Below are 22726 nucleotides of genomic sequence, written 5' to 3' on the forward strand. Positions count from 1 at the left end.
TTACATGATCGGTAGCTATCTATTGTGCTAACACAATTGCCATAAACGAATCAAAGAATCCAGTCTAACAACCCAAGACAAAGCATATTGCAATTAAATACCATTTTCTAAGGGAAAAGGTAAAAGAGAAACAAGTAAGGATAGATTATGTATCTTCAAAGGAACAGGTTACAAACATATTCACAAATCCATTACCTAAAGACGTTTTTAGTATCTTAGGGGTAAGCTAGGGGTCATTCCCCTACCGGATTAGAACTAAGATGCTGTTACTATATCAATCCATTGAACTCATTATATATCTTTCTATTGATTGATGTAATGGAGACTACTTCTCAAGGGGAGTATGTAGTTGGTTGTCAGTAAAAAGTGTAGTTGGTTGACTTGAGAAAGTTGTTGGAGATTCAAAGTATGAAGGTGAAGTAAAAAATGAATGAGGCACCTTTGACATTGTTGTCAAAGGGAGAGAAGTAAAAGATCATTAGGGAACAAAACAAGGAGACAAAAGTACAAGATCACAAGGGGGAGAAGACCTAAGAACAGATTTGAGATGATTTGTGTTGCAGATCAGTTATGGTTGGTGTTGATGTTGGTATTGCCATTAATTGGTGTTGCTATCAATTCCAAAGGGGGAGATTATTGGCATATCTGATTGTTAGTTGTCTTGAAGAGTTGCTAGAAGATGGTTGATATTGTTGATTGTCTTCAAGAGATGTTGCATCATATGTTTGATGATTATTTGATCAGTTATTTTGTTGTCATTGATGTCAACTAGTGTATAGGTTATCAAAGTGGTTATGTTCTAGCTTGTACGGAGTCCAAATCAAATGTATTGTTGATTTGTGTGTTGAGTTAGAATGCACAATTAATGTGAGAGACTCGGGATGTCTCTAGATGTTGTATATTTAATTTCATGTACTGCACATAAGTATTGAGTGAGTTATGATTGGTTGAAGTGAAACGATACAACTAGGTTGAACAATATATGACAAACAATGAATGACTTGTTTGGTCCATCAGATCTATGACGTTTCAAGAGATGAAATCCACATTTTTTGATGTTGATTTAGTTGTTTGATCATGGTTACAATCACTCATGTTTTGGTTTACAAGAAGGCATGTTTTGGATAGATTGAAGGAAGTACATTAAGGAAAATGAAGAAAAGGTTGAATGTTTGTGTTTGATCTTGAATCAGTAACATGTAGGCTGTTTTCAATAGATCTTTCATGTTGTAAAGTTGGTTGTTGATGTGGCAATGACATTGAGCCAATAAGTTGTGATGGGTTGGTTATACATTGATAGTTGTGATTGAACTTCTTGAAGTTGTGTATATTTATTATAAAAAGTGAACAAGCTAGATGTTCTTTGTTGGATTGATGTGCAATTCAAATGGCTTAATTATGAATTAGGGTTTGGTATTATGTTTTGGTCATGCTAAGATGGGTTTCATGGTGTAACATGTTTAGGGTAATCTACGCTAACCTAATGTTGAGATGTTGATTTATATAGCAAAGTGTTATTTTTGTTGTGTGTAAGTGAGAGATTGAAAAGGGTTGTGCGATTAAGTTGGTAGCTGAATGTATGTAAGCAGATGCAGATGGTTAGCTGAATTGGATTTGTACAAGCAATGGTGAGGTGCTTCTTGACAGCCAGAATTGCGTCCTGACTCGAAGTTGCCTTCGACGGGGCATAATATATCTATGGGAAGCAACAGTGGTGGTGGGGACTTGGTTGCATACCACTGTGCGACCTTCTGGGTTTTAGAAGCTAGTTCTTTTTGCTGTGATGATCCCTTTTTAACCCCTTGACCTAAAATTCAAAAATTTAGGCATAAGTTAGGGAATCATCCAATATTTAGCAACCTACGACCATCATTATTATTAAGGTGTTTGAGGAGATGAGTGTTTAATCTAATGAACATAATTATTTGGAAGATTTCTTCATATAGGACACAGGAATCTTTCTCTCTCCTTATTATGATCATCATAAGATGGAAGACTTACAGTGCCAAAGGGTGTGAACAGACTATAAGTGGTTCCTTGGAGGATATCCGTCATGTGCCCAAAATTACTCCGCCTCTCCCTCCACAAACTCCCTACCTTAAGATATCATAATGTGAACGAGAATAGACCCCTATGTACTATAATTGAAATACGTTCCTAATGCTATCATAATTCCTTAGGAATATATCTTAATATATTATACATGTATCCCTTAATTCAATATTTATTTATATTTCATATATTCACATCTATACTTGTGTGTATATATATATATATATATATATATATATATATATGTACATATATGTACATATATATATACATATTAAATAACTTGTATCATGTATCTACCCTTAATAAAATTTCCAATATAATTCCATGTTTATTCCTTTATGCTAGAAACTAATATCAATCGTTTTTTTAATTTAATTTTATTAATCACCTTTCATTTAACTATATCTATATTCTTAAATATTGAATAGAACGAATATATATTCATACCTAAAGTGTGTTGGCCAGCGTACTGCAGAGAGTACCCGACGTCAGTCCTTTGGCGCAAGGAACGTGGTACCTGATTGCACCTTAATGCAGAGGCTATCTATACTTTGGCGCAAGTCTTCACGCACACGTGGAGGATATTTTGACTTTGTTTCCTGTTTCTCATTGCACTTTTTTATTATGCCTTTTGAATTAATCCTAACCCTAATAAATATCGCTTGGAGTAGATATGAGTGAAAGGTCGTGCCCCAATATGTTTAGTCATTATTTATTGAATGTTATGTTGTTAATTGTTAATTGGATTTATGTTTATTTATTGTTTTTAGTATAGTTTATAAAAGTTATATTATATTTATTTGAAAAGTATTTATAGTTTATGGTAAAGATATTTGTAATATAATAAGAGTGATAGTATTTTTCAATTGATTAGTGTATTTTGGATTAGTAAAATATTTGTAATATAATTATGAGAGATGAAGGATCAACACCTTTTGGTCGGTGACCATTAGTTTAACATTAATACTATTAATTATAATTTTTATGCTATTGATTGATATAATTTAACATTAGTGTTATCACAATGATGTATTTAAAGTATTTACTCAAATAATAAAATAAATATAAGTGTATGCTTTTATAAAGAAAGAATACATTAATCATGGCTCATGATAGTCCACCTTTCCTGAATTTGCTTGTCCTCAAGCAATGTGAGTGAGAAATGACTTCTTCTCCCACCCATGTAGCATCTTCTGTGGGTAGATTTTTCCATTTCACTAAGTATTCTGGAATAGTCTCGTTCCTTAGTTTCCTGTCACGCCTTTCAAGAATAATCTCAGGTTCTAAGATGAGTTTTCCTTCATTATCTAGTGGCAACAAATCAACACAAGGGCTTATATGTTTCCCAAGGACTTTCTTTAGTCTGGATACATGAAAGATATTGTGAATCCTGCTGTTCTCGGGTAATTTTATCTTGTAGGCTACTTTAGCTACCCTTCTGAAGATCCAATATGGTCCATAGAAATGTGGCTTTAGTTTCTTTGCTCCACTCACCTTAAGTGAGGATTGCTTGTAGGGCTGTAGTCTTAAGAATACCAGATCTCCAACTTTGAACGTCCTTTCCACTCGCTTTCGATCAGCATATATCTTTTGTTAGTTTTGAGCATGGAGGAGATTATCCTTAGAGTTTTCATAATATCAATGCTTTGTTGGATGAAATCCTTGGCTCCGGTACTTTGCCTTCTTGAATAATCAGATCTCCGAATGTGGTGGCCTCATATCCATATAATGCTTTAAACGGACTCATCCCAATTGACATGTGATGGGTGTTATTATAGCAATATTCTCCTAAGTATAACCATTTGGTCCATGCCTTTTGCTGTCCTGTAACATAGTTTCTGAGATATCCTTCTATCCATTTATTAACAATTTCAGTTTGTCCGTCCGTCTGGGGGTGATAACTGGTGCTGGGAGTCAACTCAGTTCCTGCTAACCAGAAAAGTTCTTTCCAAAATAGGCTGAGAAACTTGCTATCCCCGTCACTAATAATATTCTTTGGTAACCCATGTAGCCTAAAAATTTCTTTGAAGAATAATTCTGCTATTTGTGGTGCCTTATAATGTATGGATATTGGAAAGAAATGTGCATATTTGGTCAACCTATCTACCACTACAAAGATGGAATCTCTTTCTTGCACTTTTGGTAACCCTGTAATGAAATCCATGGAAACGCCTTCCCACTTTTGATTTGGAATGGGTAATGGTTGTAATAAACTAGCTGGGTGGTTCTGCTTGGACTTATTCTTCTGGCATGTGATACATTCTTGGACATACTTCATAATGCCCTTCTTTTGGCCTTTCCAAGAGTACCTTTCCCTTATCTTCTTGTAAGTCTTGTAGAACCTTGTGTGTCCAGATAGAGGGTTGATATGGTATTCCTTCATAATTTTTCCTTTAACCTTGGAATTTGTTGCAAGCAGTATTCTTCCCCTGTATAGAATGAGTTCTTCAACTATTTTGAATTCATCATTGGGTATATTTCCTTCCATGATCTCATTAGTTCTTGGGTCCTTAGCATATTCTGCAACAATATCATTTTTCCAATCGCCTGTGTACTAGTAAGAGTCTTCAATTGGCCTTGCCGAGATAAAGCATCTGCTACCACATTATTGGTTCCTTTGACGTACTCAATATCAAAATTATAGGCTTGGATCTTGCTTACCCATTTTTGCTAGCCATCATTAAGGTCTTTTTGATTCATGAAGAACCTTAAGTTGTTATGGTCTATCTTAATATTGAACCTTCCACATACTAGATATTGTCTAAATTTTGCCAATGCGTGCATGATAGCCAACATTTCCTTATCATAGATTGAGTAGTGCCTTTCTGTTTTTGAAAGTTTCCGACTCTTGAAAGCAATAGGGTGTTTGTTTTGCATTAGTACTGCCCCAATTCCTTCACCAGAAGCATCACACTGTAATTCAAAAGGCAGTGTAAAATCTGGAATAGCTAAGACTGGGCAAGAGCTCATTTTTTCCTTTAACTCTTCAAAAGCTTCCTATGCTGCCCCCTTCCATCCAAAATTCCCCCTTTTTTGTTAAGTCTATTATAGGGGATGCTATCTTGGAAATTTTTTTCACAAATCGTCTGTAGTAGCTGCATAAGCCCAAAAATCCCCTAAGTTGAGTTAGGGTCTTGGGTTTTGGCCATTCCCTTATTGCTTTAACTTTTTCTTCATCCACGCTTACACCCTTGGCATTGATTTTATGACCCAGGTAGAGAATTTCTTCTAACCCAAATTCACACTTTGATGCTTTTGCAAATAAGGATTCAGATTCTAATATGTTTAGGACTTCTTCAATGTGTTGGAGGTGCTCCGACCATGACCTACTATAGATAAGAAGGTCGTAAAAGAAAATAAGTAGAAATTTCCTTAGTTGTTTCCGGAAGATATGATTCATGCATGATTGGAAAGTGGCTAGGGCATTAGTGAGGCCAAAGGGTAGAACTAGAAACTCGAAATGTCCATAATGACATCTAAATGCCGTCTTGGGAACATCCTCCTTCCTCATTCTGATTTGGTGGTATCCTGATCGTAAATCAATCTTAGAAAAATACATTGCTCCATGAAGTTTGTCTATGAGTTCATCCAACCTAGGAATGGGATAGCGATTTTTAATAGTTTTCTTATTTACTGCTCGATAATCTATACACATCCTCATTGTCCCAACCTTCTTTTTCACAAGTACCGCTGGTGATGCAAAAGAACTTGAACTAGGTTGAATATGTCCCATTGCTAGGAGTTCTTGAATGGCTTTTTCAATTTCATCTTTATATTTTTGAGGATGTCGGTAAGGGGTGGTAATCACTGGTTTAGCATCTTTTTCTAGTTCTATAATGTGTTCAAATCCTCTTTTGGGTGGTAATCCTGGTGGAATTTCTTCAAACACCCTTCGATGTTTCTTAATAATGGGTTCAATATCTATATGGATGGTTGATTCTTGTGGAGTACATTTGTTTAGTACTAAGCATTGTGCAACCCACTCTCCTTGACCATGCCGTAATATTCTTTCTATTCTTTTGCATGAAACTAGTTTCGTAGAACAATCAGGTATTCCTTCTAATGTTATTTCTTCTCCTTTGTGCTCAAAATGGATCTTCAAGTTTGGAAGGTCAAACTTAAAACATCCCAAAGAAAATGACCATGGAGCCCCCAAAATTATATCTGAATCTAGTGGAACCACATGCAAGTCCTCTCTGATGGTATGCTTTCTTCCCAATGTGATTTCTTGTTGTGGAATCACCTTTGTACATCGTACCAATGATCCTGTGGCTTGAGCAGCAGTAAATCCCTTGAACTTTTCAGTTATTAACTTCATTTTATTAACTAGTTTTTCATCAATGTAGTTATGAGATGCCCCACTATCAAATAGTGCAATGGCTTTTTGTCCGTTGAGATTGCTCCTAATTCTTAAGACTTGATGCTTAGAAGATTGAGTAATAGTGGCTATCGCTCCAAATTCTTCTCCTTCTTCTATTTCATCACTTTCTTCATATTTTGCCTTTTTGGTATTTTCTTCCTCAATATCTTCTTCCATTCTTTGGAGGTGGCCCCTCTTTTTACATTTATGTCCTGGTACCCAGTCTTCACTACAATTGCGACAAGGGTTTCTCTTCTGGTTGTAACTATGGCCCAACCCCCATGGTTCTTGGCATTTGAAGCATAAATTCTTTTTCTTTAACTCCTCTTGTTCTTTTGTAGGCACAAACTTTTTGTATAATTTATCTTTTTTGTGAGATTTTGTATTGGGCTTATTCCATGACTTGTTATTCATGGTTGAGACCTCTAGTCTTAGTGCTATTTCAAAAGCATCGTCTAAAGATGAGGGCTTTAGGGCACTTACTAGACCCTTTAATGAGTCTTTTAATCCTTTTATGAACAAGTAGGTGGAGCGATCGTCATCTACTCTTGTGACTTGGACTGAAATCTTTTGGAATTCTTTAATATAATCCTCCATTGTTCCTTGCTGCCTTATTTGAGTCAATTTCTCAAAATTCTCCTGGGGATGCCTTCTATCAAATCTCTTAATGAGTTTTTGAGAGAATTCTTCGTAAGAAGTGATATTTTGGTGTCTTTGAGTAACAAGGCCATGGTGCCACCAATCGTGTGCTATTCACTCCAAGTGAAGAATCGCGAATTGAAGTGTGTCTTCTTCCGTCATAGGGCTAAGGGTAAAATAAGTGTTCAATTTTTGTAGCCAAGCGTGTGCTGTGAATTTTTTTGATGCATCAAAATTTGGAAGTGTTACTTTATTTACTTTGCTTTTAAAATCTTGATTTTGGGGTCTTCTTCCCCTCCTAGGAGTTTCTTGTCTGTTGGCTTCACAAAATTCTCTAAATGTTACTAGCTCTCTGATTTTTGGTTTAAGGCTGGCATAAGCTCTTGCGTCCTCAATAGCATTATTGGTTGCTTGTCCTTCCCCTTCCATCGAGGAGTCCTCCCTAGGTAAGAAAGGGGGTTTGGGCACCCGAAATGATGAAGCTCCATTATTTTTTGAGTGACTTGAACTTATGTCTCTCCCACCAGAATTATTGTTTTTTAGATTGTTTATGGAATTTCCCATGTTTTGCAATGCTTGGAGAAGTGCTTGTTTTGATCTCTCTATTTGCTCTGCTAGAGTTTGGTTTGTCTGTTCCATAATATTCCTAAGTTCATTAGATAATTGTTTGCTCATTTTTGCTCCCTTTCTCATTTACTATTTTTTTTAGGATGGTAGGATCATGTTTTGATACCTCTTGTGATGATCCTTTTTTAACCCCTTGACCTAAAATTCAAAAATTTAGGCATAAGTTAGGGAATCATCCAATATTTAGCAACCTACGACCATCATTATTATTAAGGTGTTCGAGGAGATGAGTGTTTAATCTAATGAACATAATTATTTGGAAGATTTCTTCATATAGGACACAGGAATCTTTCTCTCTCCTTATTATGATCATCATAAGATGGAAGACTTACAGTGCCAAAGGGCGTGTGAAACAGACTATAAGCGGTTCCCTAGAGGATATCTGTCATGTGCCTGAAATTATTCCTCCTCTCCCTCCACAAACTCCCTACCTTAAGATATCATAATGTGAACGAGAATAGACCCCTATGTACTATAATTGAAATACATTCCTAATGCTATCATAATTCCTTAGGAATATATCTTAATATATTATACATGTATCCCTTAATTCAATATTTATTTATATTTCATATATTCACATCTATACTTGTGTATATATACATATATATATGTACATATATGTACACACACACACACACACGCACACACACACACACACACAGACACATATATATAGATATAAAATAACTTGTATCCTGTATCTACCCTTAATGAATTTTCCAATATAATTCAATGTTTATTCCTTTATGCCAGAAACTAATATCAATCATTTTTTTAATTTAATTTCATTAATCACCTTTCATTTAACTATATCTATATTCTTAAATATTGAATAGAACGAATTTATATATATATATATTCATACCTAAAGTGTATTGGCTAGCGTACTGCGGATAGTACCCGACATCAGTCCTTTGTCGCAGGGAACGTGGTACTTGACTGCACCTTAACGTAGAGGCTGTCTGTACTTTGGCGTAGAGGCTGTCTATACTTCGGCGCAAGTCTTCATGCACAGGTGGAGGATATTTTGACTTTGTTTCATGTTTCTCACGACACTTTTTTATTATGCCTTTCGAATTAACCCTAACCCTAATAAATATCGCTTGGAGCAAATATGAGTGAAAGGTCGTGCCCCAATATGTTTAGTCATTATTTATTGAATGATATGTTGTTAATTGGATTTATGTTTATTTATTGTTTTTAGTATAGTTTATAAAAGTTATATTATATTTATTTGAAAAGTATTTATAGTTTATGGTAAAGATATTTGTAATATAATAAGAGTGAGAGTATCTTTCAATTATTTAGTGTATTTTGGATTAGTAAAATATTTGTAATATAATTATGTGAGATGAAAGATCAACACCTTTTGCTCGGTGACCATTAGTTTAACATTAATACTATTAATTATAATTTTTATGCTATTGATTGATATAATTTAACATTAGTGTTATCACACTGCTGTATTTAAGGTATTTACTCAAACAATAAAATAAATATAAGCGTATGCTTTTATAAAGAAAGAATACATTAATCATGGCTCATGACATCTGCCTAGGGTGGAGAAAAGATTGGAAAAAGATGGAATTGCAAGAGGCGATTCACCCAGTTTACAGACACTCCAAGGCTTTGAGATACAAGTGATTTCAAAGTAAAGACTTGAAGGACCATGCAGACCAACCATACCGTACATCTACTTAGAAACAACTACTATAGTAACATAATGTGAAGCATAAAATGACCATTTCATGAATGGAGAAGCAACACAAGCATAATCTACTTAGAAACAAACATTCCAAAAGCTAAACAAAAGTTTTGCTGGCAGATAAGCTATAAAAAGTGAATTGAATCACAGAACAAACCAAAGGGCCAAAGGCACAATCAATATTATTCATAATTCTTGGGACACAGTTATAGCTCAAGGCACAATGTTAGCCAATGTGATTACATAGATGCAAGAATGATTGCAGTAACTCCTATCCTTTGAGAAGAACATCCCAGGGAGAATAAGGAGCTTTGATCTTTTTTTGAATATCCAATTTGTTCTCCTCTTTTTCTGAGATGTGAGAGCTCACTCAGTTTAAAAACAATGAGGGTATATATAGCTTGGAGAGGAGAAAGCCTTACATTTTTTTGAAAATGATCTTCAATCATGAGAACGATGCCACCAACTTGTCAAGCATTATAATTCACTTTCTATAGTTCGCTCCTATGAGGCGAATCATTTATCTTTTTGCATCCTGCTCTATGGAGTTGATTCCATTTCCATATTTGGAGACTACCACTTCATAGTGAATGTGATCCTTCCTTGAAGATTATCATGCTTTTGTCGTCGACGCACCACAAATGCTCATGGTGTGAAGATGTACTCTGAGGATGGATGTCACTTTGAGACACACGTCGCTTAAAAGTTTTGAATTTGAAATGAGGCATGAACTTTGGCCCAAGTGCTGACTGGTCTTTGTTGTCTATGGGGACCATTCTTTTACTCTTGTTAGGCCTTCCACGAGATGGTCATGTGTCGAGGGGGGTTGCTAAGACCACATTCCTTTGGCGAGAGTCAGAAGTGAGAGGACACATGGCAACCTGGTGGGGAAGGCTGAGCAATAAGGAAGAACTATGTAGAAAACGTCCATTGTAGTGACACGTGTTATCTACTAATGAAGTTTCCTGTGAAGGAATTGTCTTCGGCAGGAAGACAGTTTCTTTAAGGAGTTGTAAATATAAGTTTATAGTGCCAAGTCTAGATCACTCTTCTTGGTGAATCCTAACACGTTTTCATGTTTCAAAAGCCTCTAATAAGGTCACTTTTAACAAGGTGAGCAAGAACCAGGTCTGAAGTTAATTTAATCAGGTGGCTCGTTGATTTGAGTTAAAAATTCCTTTAACAAGGTTATTCCTAATAGGGTAAAGATCTTAGCCGGTGTGAAATAAGTCCTTAATTGGGTGACTCCTAATCAAACATTATTGTAAGCTCCTAATATGGCCAAGCCTTTAACAAGGCACCTTTCAGAAGAGTGCAAAATACTTGTAGGTATTAATTCTTGCCTTGGTACTTCCCGCTGACTAAGGGTTTCCATGATAAAAATCGTGGTGTTACTTTTGTGGATGTTTCATTGATAAGTTCGCAAGTTAACATGGATGAATGAATGGTTAAGTGTTAGATTAGATATTGATTAATCAAGTATTTTGAAGTTTGGTTAAAGTTTGAATTTAGTTGATTACTAGTTCACCCCACATCTTAGTAATCCAATACCTTAAATATATTAGTAGTGTTATTCTTTTGGTGTGTGAATGGATATTCATTATTGCTATAGTTGCACAATCAGACATTAATTTCTAAGAAAACGTGTGTGTAGCTGGAATAAACTTGTCAATAGATTTAGATGGAATGGTTTTGGATCTGTAGGTAATGAAGGAGTGACGAATTGGAGCGTAAAAGGATTGGTGTGAAATAAGTGTACATTGTGTGTATGTTTTCAAAGTTGCATGGCATCAAAGAAGCTTGGAGTGAGGGTGTGTTATATTTAGTGAAGGCTAGGAGAGGATGTTAAAGAAACAACATGATACATAGACAAAATGATACAAAGTTGAGCATGGATTTTGAGTGTGAGGACTCATGATTTGAAGGTGACTATGGTGCTGCTCCTCCAAAAGGTGTGAGGAGAATATTTACCTTGCGAGAGATACCTTTTGCAAGTTATTGTTATATTTGGGCATGAGGATTGGAAGTTTAATATATTCTTCTTGATTGGCGCATGGTCATGATGTGATGTTTTTAAGGGCCAATAGTAACAGTTGGTGGTGGTTTATGTGTGATTTGTTGAACATAGGAGATAATCTGTGTGAATGGACTTTCACCTTCACACATGGGTCTTTCATTTTAGCACACGTCTCTTTTACTGGAGTGGACATTTTTTTTTTGGTGTGAACTATTGCTGCATATCACAAATTTGAACAAGGTTTAGTTGGAGGTTATGAAAAACTTTGAACAACTTGCACTCATTTGTGTTGGACATCAGGTTTAGACAGCAAGCCACAAGTATTTGGAAACCTTGCTAGAGGCCATCCGAGGGATGAGTTGATGCCTATGACCATGCACATGGAGTTGCTTATGTCCAAGAATTTTAGATGAAATTTGAAAGTGTTTTGAGTGAAGATGTTCAATGCTAAGGTAGAATATGTTAATAAGCTAAGCAATAGTGGGTTATATAGGTTTATTCTATGCGTGTGATTTTGATTGCTAAGTGATTGAAGGAGTTGTGCAGTTAAAAGATTGGTGCAAAAGTATTCATAAAATTAATGCTGCTTCCATTACACATTGTTTTGTGTGTTCTTAAATTTATCGAGTTTAGCAATTGAGTTAGTGCTTCAGCTGATTGGAGTTGGCACTTTGAGGAATGTTGGTGGTCTCTAGTAGTTTGTGCTCACTTGTGTAATTGGGTTGTTGCCCATTTTCTTAATGAAAGTTATTGTATCTTGTGGTTTTTTACCTAAACTGGTTCTGTAAGTGAAATTCAGTGTTTGTGTTTCGTACTTTTCTCTCACTATGTTTTATGTGGTTTCATGTTTTTAAAAGTTTAAAATGTTGATTCATGCCCCCTTCCCCAGTATTTTCTATGTCCTCTTTATTATATTGGTGTAACAGGCTAAAAATCTGAAGTCTACGTAACTAATTAACTTAAAGGAAAAGGCCACTATCTTAACCAAATGAAAAGAGATATAGTTAAATCAGTTATTCTACTCTTTCACATGAAGGGGGAAATATGAGATAACTGTAATTTACATTTCCAATTTGTTAGAGACTAAGAACCATTTAACTACTAGATTCACATGACATTTAGTTAATAACTACCATTTTACTTGCATTTCCTAATCTAATTTCTTGACTTTAGGAATTTTATTTTTGATCGGTAATAGGCCGAAGCCATAGCTAATTATAATTATTTTTTGTGATTAATTATTATTATTAGTTAATCTTGAGTAGACTTGAACTCAAGACCCCTCATATAAGAGGCTCACAATTTCCCGTTGTGTTATAGGCTTATGCCTTTGACTTTAGGAAATATTCAAATACATGAAAGCAACATATTTTTAAATGAAATGCGAAAAACATGAAAAGGTTACCAAAGAATAAAGGATAGATGACACTGAGTTGTGCAAGCCTTGGCATCTGGAAGAGAGGAGAAGCATTGCCATGGGCTTAACTTCCTAACCGCAGACTCTTAGTATCCCCAGACAATCTCCGCTGAGAAATACCTTCCCCACCCTTGGAGTCGGCTTGGGACACCCTTATCCATCCACAGAGCATCCTGGTGTTAGAGTGTCGACTAGTCAGCTATCAAGGCTATGGACACTTTCCAATCAGCCTATCTCACAATTGCTAGCACTTTGACCTTTGGTGAATGTAGTGGCAAACATGCCATCAACTACATTGGCCAAGGATTTTAGATGGGCAACTTAGATATCCGATCACCCATTGCTCGACTTGACAACAAGAATTTATACAAGGATACCATGAGCTATCTTAGTTACTAAATTTAAATGTTATTACTGATTTTAATTTCCTTTCATTGTAGGATTATCCCCACTCTCTCCCTCCATCTCGACCATGTCGGTCCTTAGGGAGGTTCAATATATGATCTCTGGTTCAAAAAAGTACTTACACATTTGCCATCTTCGTGCCAATTCTGGCCTATGGCATCATAAGTGAATTAGGCCTTTATTCTGATTATTACTTTAATATTTAGAGCAACTTCCCATCTCAGAGATATATTAGCAATATCTCTGTATGGGTGGGTACTCATGATAGACACATATGTGCTTTTGAATTCAAGTACTATCACATGTAAAGCCTTTCGGCGATCAAACAATTTCTTTCTTGTCACAAGATATAACGGGAAAAGAATAGGTCTAAGCTACACATCCCGATTCTGGGTTTCTAATGAAAACAAAAACAAAGGCCTGCTCTAAGAGGCAAGGCGATAAGTTTAGGATGCATGATGTAACATGATAAATAACATATGAATGTAAATGCATGACTTGATTCTACAGGCGTGATTTGGACAATATTGGCATTAGGTAGATGCCACCCGCTTTTGCTAACAAAGCTTTCAATTTCGGTCAGAGAATGATAAACTGGATTTCCTCACAGGCCAACAATAATCAAGGCAGTTTTCGATTATAATCACCACCGTACTTGATATAAACATAGATGGATATAGCATGAACAAGAAAGAAAATTTCATGGAAGCAAATTTGAATGCAAAGACCGCCCAAGAGGGGTGAGAGCAATATAAATAAAAACATCCATAAAGAGGTGAGCAAGATGATCAATAGACATCCGTGGGCATGCCCAGTTACGCAAGAATGATTGAGTTGGAAAAAAATGTCTGCATGGGTCTTCCAGTTCATATTTGAATAAAAGGAATTGCATATAGCTTGATGCTTAAGGAGGAGTCATGGAAAAAGGTGGCCGCTCCAAACAATTAAATAATTAATAATTAAATGATAGCCAAAAATCGTAATAAAAGATTAAGAGTGGTAACAACATTATTGTTCATGCCTTAGTATATTAATGTCGCCCCTTTTTATATTCATGCTTGTTTGGGTAGCCTTAATATGTATGTATACGCCTAATATTGAGATTTGCATACATATATATGTGTGTGTGTGTGTGTGTGTGTGTGTGTGTGTGTGTGCATACATACACATTTTATACCCACACGAGTATGAGTATAGACACGATATTATTATACTAAGACGTGATCTCATAACAAGTACACTGAGACTCATCCATATAATGAAGGTAATATTTCTTGATTAAGTTTTTATAATATTTTTCATTTAACTAGATTAGCACATGGTCATCTTTGTACTTTTTTGCTTGTCTAGCTGTTTCGTCCTTGGTCCAAGTGGGTAGATTCATACCTGATGGCTTGATAGTGGATTTGGGTGTCCCCTTCCGAACTCCCATTTTGGCAACACTTCCCCCCTTCATCATGCTCTTGCAAGATGGAAATGATTCCGGGTAATAATATATTTCCACAATTTGAAATAATAATAAAATATTACATAATCATTTTCAATTTCTAACATATTCATTTTTCGATTCCCATCATAATGGCTAACTAACATGTCACATGAAGCAAAAACTAATAACCAAATTTCCATTTTACAAGAATCAAAATATCTCAACAACTTTATCGATAGATCAATTTCACATGAACAATCATTTTCAACAAATTTACCAAACAACTAACTTCACTTGAATTTTTCCAATGGCTAGAAGATTATTTTTAAATGTAACAAAATTTGGGATGTAACAATTGGTGTCTGTGTATACCCTTTTGAAATTTTTGCATTTCTATTGTGTCATTGGTGTCATAATGGTCTAATTTCTTATTTTTTGAGGTAAGATAGAGAAACCAACTCATTTTTGTATAAAAGAATAGAAAATAAGTGAAGTCTTAGAGCTGTAAGCTATGCTCCATGACCGTATACCCTATCCTGGTAGCTCCATACCCATGCTAGGAATGTTTTGGGACATGGGGATGTTACGTCCTTGTCCCCTTATTTGTTAAAAATGACAAACATTTTTGGAACACAAGAAAAGGCTCAATGGACATATGGGCCGACCAAACTCATTTATGGATGCTTTTTAAAGAGACACAATTCTTATTGAAAAAACAGGTGAATGGGCCCACAAGTACACCCATTCTTTAATCCAAACCAATGCATCCATCAAAGCGACTAGAAAGGGAGAGGAAAAAAATTTTCTTTTTAATGTTTGCAAACAAAGAGAAGAGTGGCAATAGAAGAGCAGCAAGTGGTCAACAAGAGAACAACAATTAAAAGAGGAGAAAATTTATTCATCTTACATTAGTTCGTTGCCATTAGTGTTGCATATTTTGAGATTTTTTCAAGACTTCTAGTACATAGGAAGGCATTATGAGTTTACTTTTTTATTTGAACTTGCAGTTCTTTTTTAATATCCAAGGAAAAAGAAATCATGAGCAATAGTGGGAGTAGAGATAGTGAGAACATTGAAGTTCAAATGCAAGAAAGAAGTAGATCTAGATCTGAAAGAGACACATGGCAGCTACTGGGGTCTTTAGGGAGTGGAAGTGTAGAAGGGCCAGCAGACTCAAACTCATTTGGATGTCCTTCCCTACTCCTCAAGACCTATGCAAAAGGCATATTTAACCCCCATTTACTACTATAACATTTTGCATCAATAGTTGATGAATTTAAGGAAAAAAAAAAAGGGGCTAGTAGAGGGAGTGCCATTTGTGCCAAAAACAATACATGGGTTTCTATATTGGATTTTATTGCCATATTTCATGGATAGGTGATCAATGGGTGAAAGGTTGCAAAACAAATAACTCAAGCTGAGAAAATTGAGGCAACTAGATTGCATTTGGAGGAGGCAATCAGTAAAGGGATTTTGATGGAGAGTATGCAGTCTAATTTTTCAAGGCCTAAGGGATTCATGGATGTTTGTTCCCATGGGGAAGAGGCTTGTACTTCTACCAAGTGCAAGAAGAGAAGTGATATTGTTGCAGATTTGTTTAGCATACAATCATGAGATGTGGTTGAATCTGTTGCTAAGTTTTTTAATGCTCATGCCATATCATTTCGTGTCTCGTGCTCACCTTATTTTGAATGAATTTTCAAAGATGGTTAAGTTGCTAGCTCCTCATATGTTCCACTTGGAAAAACTAACCTTTACACCATCCTTTTTTATAGAGTACTCAAGGTGAGTGTTTTGGTGGTAGATATGAGACATGCATGGATAAGGAATGGATGGTCCATAATCATGGATGGGTGGACCAATATTAAACATTGACCGCTCATCAATCTTATTTATCTCTAGTTCAACATGCTTATATTTTATTAGAGCAATAGATTGTTTGGGGAAGAGGAAGGATGCAACCTTCCAATTTTAGTTTTTGAAAGATGTTGTAGAAGAGGAAGGATGCAACCACAAAAAATGGCTGAAATATGCAGAAAAAATAGACGGATCTGGACAGAAATGGGTTGCAGAACTGAACCATAAATTGGCGGATTTAGATCTCTTAGAATGGAAACCCTAGTCGGATTATAGAGAGAGTTGGAAGCAAATATGCATGTAAATGATTTCGAAAATAAAAGGCAGATAATTTCAACCAAGAAATTATAATTATTTAAAAAAAAATTAGAGTATTGGCTCTAATACCATATTACAAAGTAATTGGAGAATATTTGCTTGTTATTAACAGTGATCAAGATATCAATTTATACAAGAGACTAAATGATGTGTCCTTAAGAAACAATCATAAAGAATAGAAACATTCTATTCTAGAAACCAAAAACTAATTATTAGAAACATTCTAATATTACAAAAGATTACAATAGATAACCATTTGATACTAAACAAAGATAATCAAAACTATCTATTATCGTAATAGAGTTGATGCGAATAAGGATTTGAAGTTGAGGAAGGCAAGTTTAACAAGTTTTATGGACAACTAAAATCGCCCTTTGATAGGGTCAAATTCTAACCATGCTAGAGGATTTTGTCCTCCCACCTAGAAGATTTCCGACCTAGAAATAATGAAACTTTAAATAAAACCTTTGCTCTCAGTCAAGGGCAGCCCTTGGGGCCGGAAAATTAAATGGAAAATAACAAATTTTATTTGGCCAAGTCAGCCTTTCTAAATAGACATGCCATTTCATCATTCAGATGCATTTATAGGGGTGGCTTGCCATTTAATTTCATACAAGTTAAAAAAAAAAAAGCCTCTGTTGTACAGGGCAGCGGTCTTCTCCCTGATTACCTGTGAGATTCCTTTTGGAGGAGGCAACAAATTGTCACTTTCGGTGGGGGGGATTGAATATTATTGCAAGCAATAGACTAGCATAAGGAGTTTAAGGACAAACTCAGCATCCCTTGGCTAGCAATAATTTTGGGCAAAATCATCCTCATAATTAGTCTAGAGGTGGTAAGAGCTCACATTTGGATATGTAATGGAGCGAAATCACTTATAATTTCATGATTTTGAGCTATCTTATTAAATGTAGTTTGATAATAATTAATTTTAGATCTTTGTCATTAGAAAACATTCAATATATTGTGAGAATTAAGTTGTAAAATTGACAAGCAAGAGAAATCTGAAAGTCATTTTTAATCAACATCAAAGAGTCAAGATGAAATTTCTTAACCACATGATCACCTGCCAATTTTTTTTTGAAATGTCTCATTAAATGCCTTAGTGAAGATTCAATTTCAATATCAGTTCCAATTTCCTCTCTGTCTTCTCTCTTATTTGCAAGATGATCATTGGAAGAGGAGAAATAAAGCAAATTTCAAGATCAAAACTTAAAGTGGATACTACAAGGAGATGATTAGACTCGTGGTTGCAAGTGAGAAGGAAAGTTCAACATTAAGAACAATTAAAATGCAAGTGTAGATTGAGATCGAGATGGACATGAAGACAATCTTATCAATTCCAAAAATGCAATCAAGTACAATTAATTTCAGGTAGGACCATGAGGGAGGATTTCAAAGTATGGAGAAAACTCGAAAGATGAAGTCATAGAGGCCACCACCTTCATCCTCAAGAAGTTGATAGTTTCGGAAGAGTTAATCAAATTTAGAAATGTTAACTATGAAAAGGTGTTTTCTCTTCATCAAAGGACTATATAGATATTCAAGATAAAGATGGTGAGGTGGCATTGAGCTATACTGCCCAAAACTCTTATTTCAAGCATAGTCAACCACAACATGCCAAGTGTCCTATTTTCTCATTGGCTGGAAATATCATTGTAGTTTTCTCATTGTCCCATGATGTGGTGTCCTTATGTGATTGGTTGTAAATTTGGCAACCCTAGTTAGGGTTTGTAGGGTTGAATCTTGACCCTTGATCTTCAATTGAGCTTGGCCCTTTGTTGTAGTGAAACTATTATACAAGGTCAAGACAATCAATGGTGGTTAGTGTAGAGTGGATTAAATGGCATGAGGTAGGCACACCGAAGGGAAGAAGTGTGAATTAAAAAATTCTTGAAGATGATTGGTGGTCCACAATGAGTTAAGAAAATTGGCATTGTTGGTTTTATCATTTAATTCTCAAAATGCTAATTTAATGTTCGTTTCTAATATTAGGAAATTATAAGGTTTCTGTAATGGTCATCTTAGTTAGTCTTTAGTTTATTAGGTAGTTTTTATTTTTGTCTTTAGTTCATGATTGTTTGTTTCAGAAACATCGTCTTTGTAAATCTATATAAAGAGCTTTCATCTCCTTTGTTTAATACAACTACAACAACATCGATTTACCATAACATGGTATCAGAGCAGGTCAATGGGATTTCGTAAAATTTGGTGGATTTTTTAAGAAAAATTCGAGCCTTTTTTGATTTGGAACTTTTTTCCCTGAAATTTCCTTTTCGATTTTTAGAAATAAAAATCATTAGAGGTATTTTATGAAGCTTTTGTGGTTCGTCTTCGAGGATTTTTGTTCGAAATTGCAAGCCTGGTTAAGGGTTTTGATCTCGCAATTTCTTGGTTGGAGCAAAAGTCTAATTTTTGAGTATGTACTTGCATGTTTGTTGCATAGATCCGCTGGTTGTAGAACATATATTTCAAGATCCATTGGGTTAGTGGTCTGGAAAATTCTTTTTTTTTAGTATGTACTTGCATGTTAGTTCACAATCGTTTCTTTTAGAAACATTGTCTTCGTAAATCTATATAAAGAGCTTTCATCGGCTTTGTTTAATACAACTAAAACAACATCGATTTACCATAACATGGTATCAAAGCAGGTAAATGGGATTTCATAAAATTTGACAGATTTTTAAAGAAAAATTTGAGCCTCTTTTGATTTGGAATTTTTTTTCCTGAAATTTTCTTTTTGATTTTTAGAAATAAAAATCATTAGAGGTATTTTATGAAGCTTATGTGGTTCGTCTTCGAGGATTTTTCTTTGAAATCGGAAGCCTGGTTAAGGGTTTTTATCCCGCGATTTCTTGGTTGCATCAAAAGTCTAATTTTTGAGTATTTACTTGCATGTACTAACTAAGATACACTGGGTGTAGAACATATATTTAGAGATCCACTAGGTCAGTGGTTTGGAAAACACTTTTTTTAGTATGTACTTGCATGTTAGTTCACGATTGTTTCTTTTAGAAACATCGTCTTTGTACATCTATATAAGGAGCTTTCATCTCCTTTGTTTAATACAACTATAGCAACATCGATTTACCATAACATCTAACTTGTGAAACATATCCACTCTTTTTGATGATTTTGATTTTTGTAACTTATTTGCACTTCCAGCTATGTATGCTCTTCCATTGAGTCTACTGTGCAAGTGATCAGATATGCTGAAACTGACTCTCCTAACCTTGGAGAGATTTATGAGACCTTTGATAGCATGCTTGGACATATTAGACAAGCAATTCATAGCAGGGACCCCTACTTTGGGATTTTATTTGGAGCATCTTAGGTCCATTGTGATGTGATGGTGGAATGCATACGACACCACTTCCTATGGCAGCCTATGCTCTCAATCCCAATGGTATGTGTTGAAACTTGGGAGAATGCCTCCATCTCATGAAAGCCCTTACAAATATGTATATTGAAGAGGAATCTGTATTACTTCCCACACAATGTGTGATATTTCCATTCAATCCATACAAATCAGTACATTAAAGGAGCAATGATGAAAGTAAGCATTCAGCAATTCAATGTATAAAACATTCTGCACAGACAGTGATTTAAAAACAATGCAGTGATAAATAAGATGTTATTGGTATTAAGGCTGTGATTTTGTTTGAGACTTTGAGAATATACACAACAAAGGCAATGATCTTTCTAAAGTATGACAAGGATCAATGAAGTAATTAATATTAGCAAGATGATGATTACCAAGGATTAAGGATAACACTAATTAAGAACAGTAACCAAAAGATGAGGCTTAGTGAGGAAAACTTCAGCAAATTAAAGTATGATTTTATAAGAAAAGTCAGTGCCATGTATTCAAGGGGGTGCGATCCAATGATGCTGTTAACAAAACTAAAACAGTGGCTCATTATAATAAGGTGCATTTGGATTAGGAAGAAGCACGGTGGGATTTGTTCTATCAGCAAGGAAACAAATCAAAGGTGGTGTTTAGTAAAAAGAAAGACACGTCACTTCAAAGAAATGTTTCTTAAGAGATATATCAAAAGTTGGATGTCATTTTGAAACCAGAGTAATTCATACACCGTGAGCTGCAATTGGTTAAGGGATAAGCTTCAAAAAAAAGAGTCTGACCCCCTTCAATAACATTTTCAGCTCCTAGCTGGAATTCTAACTAAGTCTTTTGTTCATTCGCAGCTTCCTAATGGAATTCCAACCTCACAAAAGGATGCACTTCGAGCTTATATTCAATAAGGAAGTGATTTTGAAACATGTCTGGTCTCTCAAGATTCTAAATGTGAGTGTTTATGTGTTTGCGCTTTATGTTGATAGGCTTGTTCTTTGGAGCTTTCTGTGCTTCTTGCTCCATCAGTATGTTTACATCATGATGAAGTGAGACAAGTTGAGAAGAGCTGAAATGAATAAGAAGAGTTGTCCCCTTTTGATATGAACTACTTATCAATCAACCCCGGAGTTACATGGAAACCGAGACAATATTGGATATGGATACTACAGATTTTCAAGATCCCTCTACAAATATGGCTATATGTATCAATTATAAATATATACATATGGTCAATTATTTTTAAGTCCAAGGGCATAGAACATAATTTTTAGATCCACTGACCCAGAGGAAAATAGGGCCTAAACATTGGTGACCGGATCTCAATATCTCTTATCAGAAAACAAAGGCTAGAACTTTGGATTACAGTGCAATTTACTTGAGGCCCAAACTTTCTTGATAGTCTTCTCCAGATACTGACTTGGTTTATTGAAGGAATGGTACACTGTTTGCACTAACTTGATTGGCCTTTTCAGCACCCTCTTTTTGCTTGCGAGTGTTCAAATATTTTAAGAGAGATTTACCTTTCTTGGAGTAGAAGGGTGTCTTACCCTTCAACCTTTTATCATCTATGACAACTAAAACGGGCTTTTGCACTCTACCATAGCCTGAACTTCTTTTCCAACCTTTTTACTTCAGTTGGGCATTCCCTCTCTTAGAACAAATAATAGGTGTACATATTTATTGGTGGATGGGCTGACATCATGCATATGGAGGGTGATCTATCTTTCTTAAAATAAGACCGGAATTTTTCGAAACAGGGATTCCTGGGCAGTGGCATTGTTGAACATTGACAACTGTTATGTGTATAATGTATTATTACCGCATTAGAGTCCTCCATTACCTGGGCATTTTTTTCAAATAAGACGAGGATCTTTTTAAACAGGGATTCCTGAGACAGGGGCATTGTTGGACATTGACAATTGCCATGTGTATCATGTATCATTACTGCATTACAGTCCTCAATACCTGGGAATTAACTTTTCTGGGGCCTTTAATTCAACTAGGGCTTTTTGGCCAAAATGGTAGTGCTATTTTGACTTATTCTAGAAGAGGGTTCTTTGCTTGTATGCGGTATCACCATGCCTCTTCCTTGCGTTTATTTTATATATACCAAGTGAGTGATGAGATTCACAGTTACAATGTTTACTGTAGAATTGCAAGTATTTGTTCCTCTCTTATATTACATGCACAGTAAATTTTTCATTCATGTATTACTGTTAGATATCTTGCACTTGATGCATTGACTTCTTGACTTTAAGACCTGATTGATAATAGGAAAGACTTCATATAAGTGAGCTATACAGTCTCTTTAATAAAGCCTATTTCCATTATGTTGAATATCCATGTTTTGTAACTGACTGGGAGACCTACAATGGGATCAGAATTAATTGCATTAACTTTTAAAGTTTATTTGTTAATCAGATATTGGTACAAGAGAAAAGAGAAAATGGAGTTGTATTGATGCTTCCTGAACCCAATCAGGATGATCCATTGGTTGGAAAGAAAAAGGTACACATCAGTCATGCCCACATGTCATGCC

At 35.3% G+C, this 22726-nt stretch overlaps 1 protein-coding gene across 4 annotated transcripts in view; it reads left to right on the top strand.

Annotated features, from left to right (window-relative positions):
* The window catches only part of LOC149538187 (SET domain-containing protein), a 190685-nt gene that overhangs the window by 9380 nt on the left and 158579 nt on the right, over positions 1-22726 (top strand). For all 4 annotated transcript variants that reach the window (XR_016356006.1, XM_089799579.1, XM_089799581.1 and 1 more), the window contains exon 2: positions 22609-22695. Coding sequence is in view for 3 of the 4 variants with exons in the window: in XM_089799579.1 (XP_089655705.1) it covers positions 22609-22695 (87 nt within the window). In the remaining variant the exon portion in view is untranslated. The remainder of the gene's footprint in view (positions 1-22608; positions 22696-22726) is intronic.

The sequence above is a fragment of the Cupressus sempervirens genome, chromosome 9 (assembly GCF_028749045.1).
Source record: "Cupressus sempervirens isolate cs-2001-9-10 chromosome 9, ASM2874904v1, whole genome shotgun sequence".
Taxonomy (NCBI): Eukaryota; Viridiplantae; Streptophyta; class Pinopsida; order Cupressales; family Cupressaceae; genus Cupressus; species Cupressus sempervirens.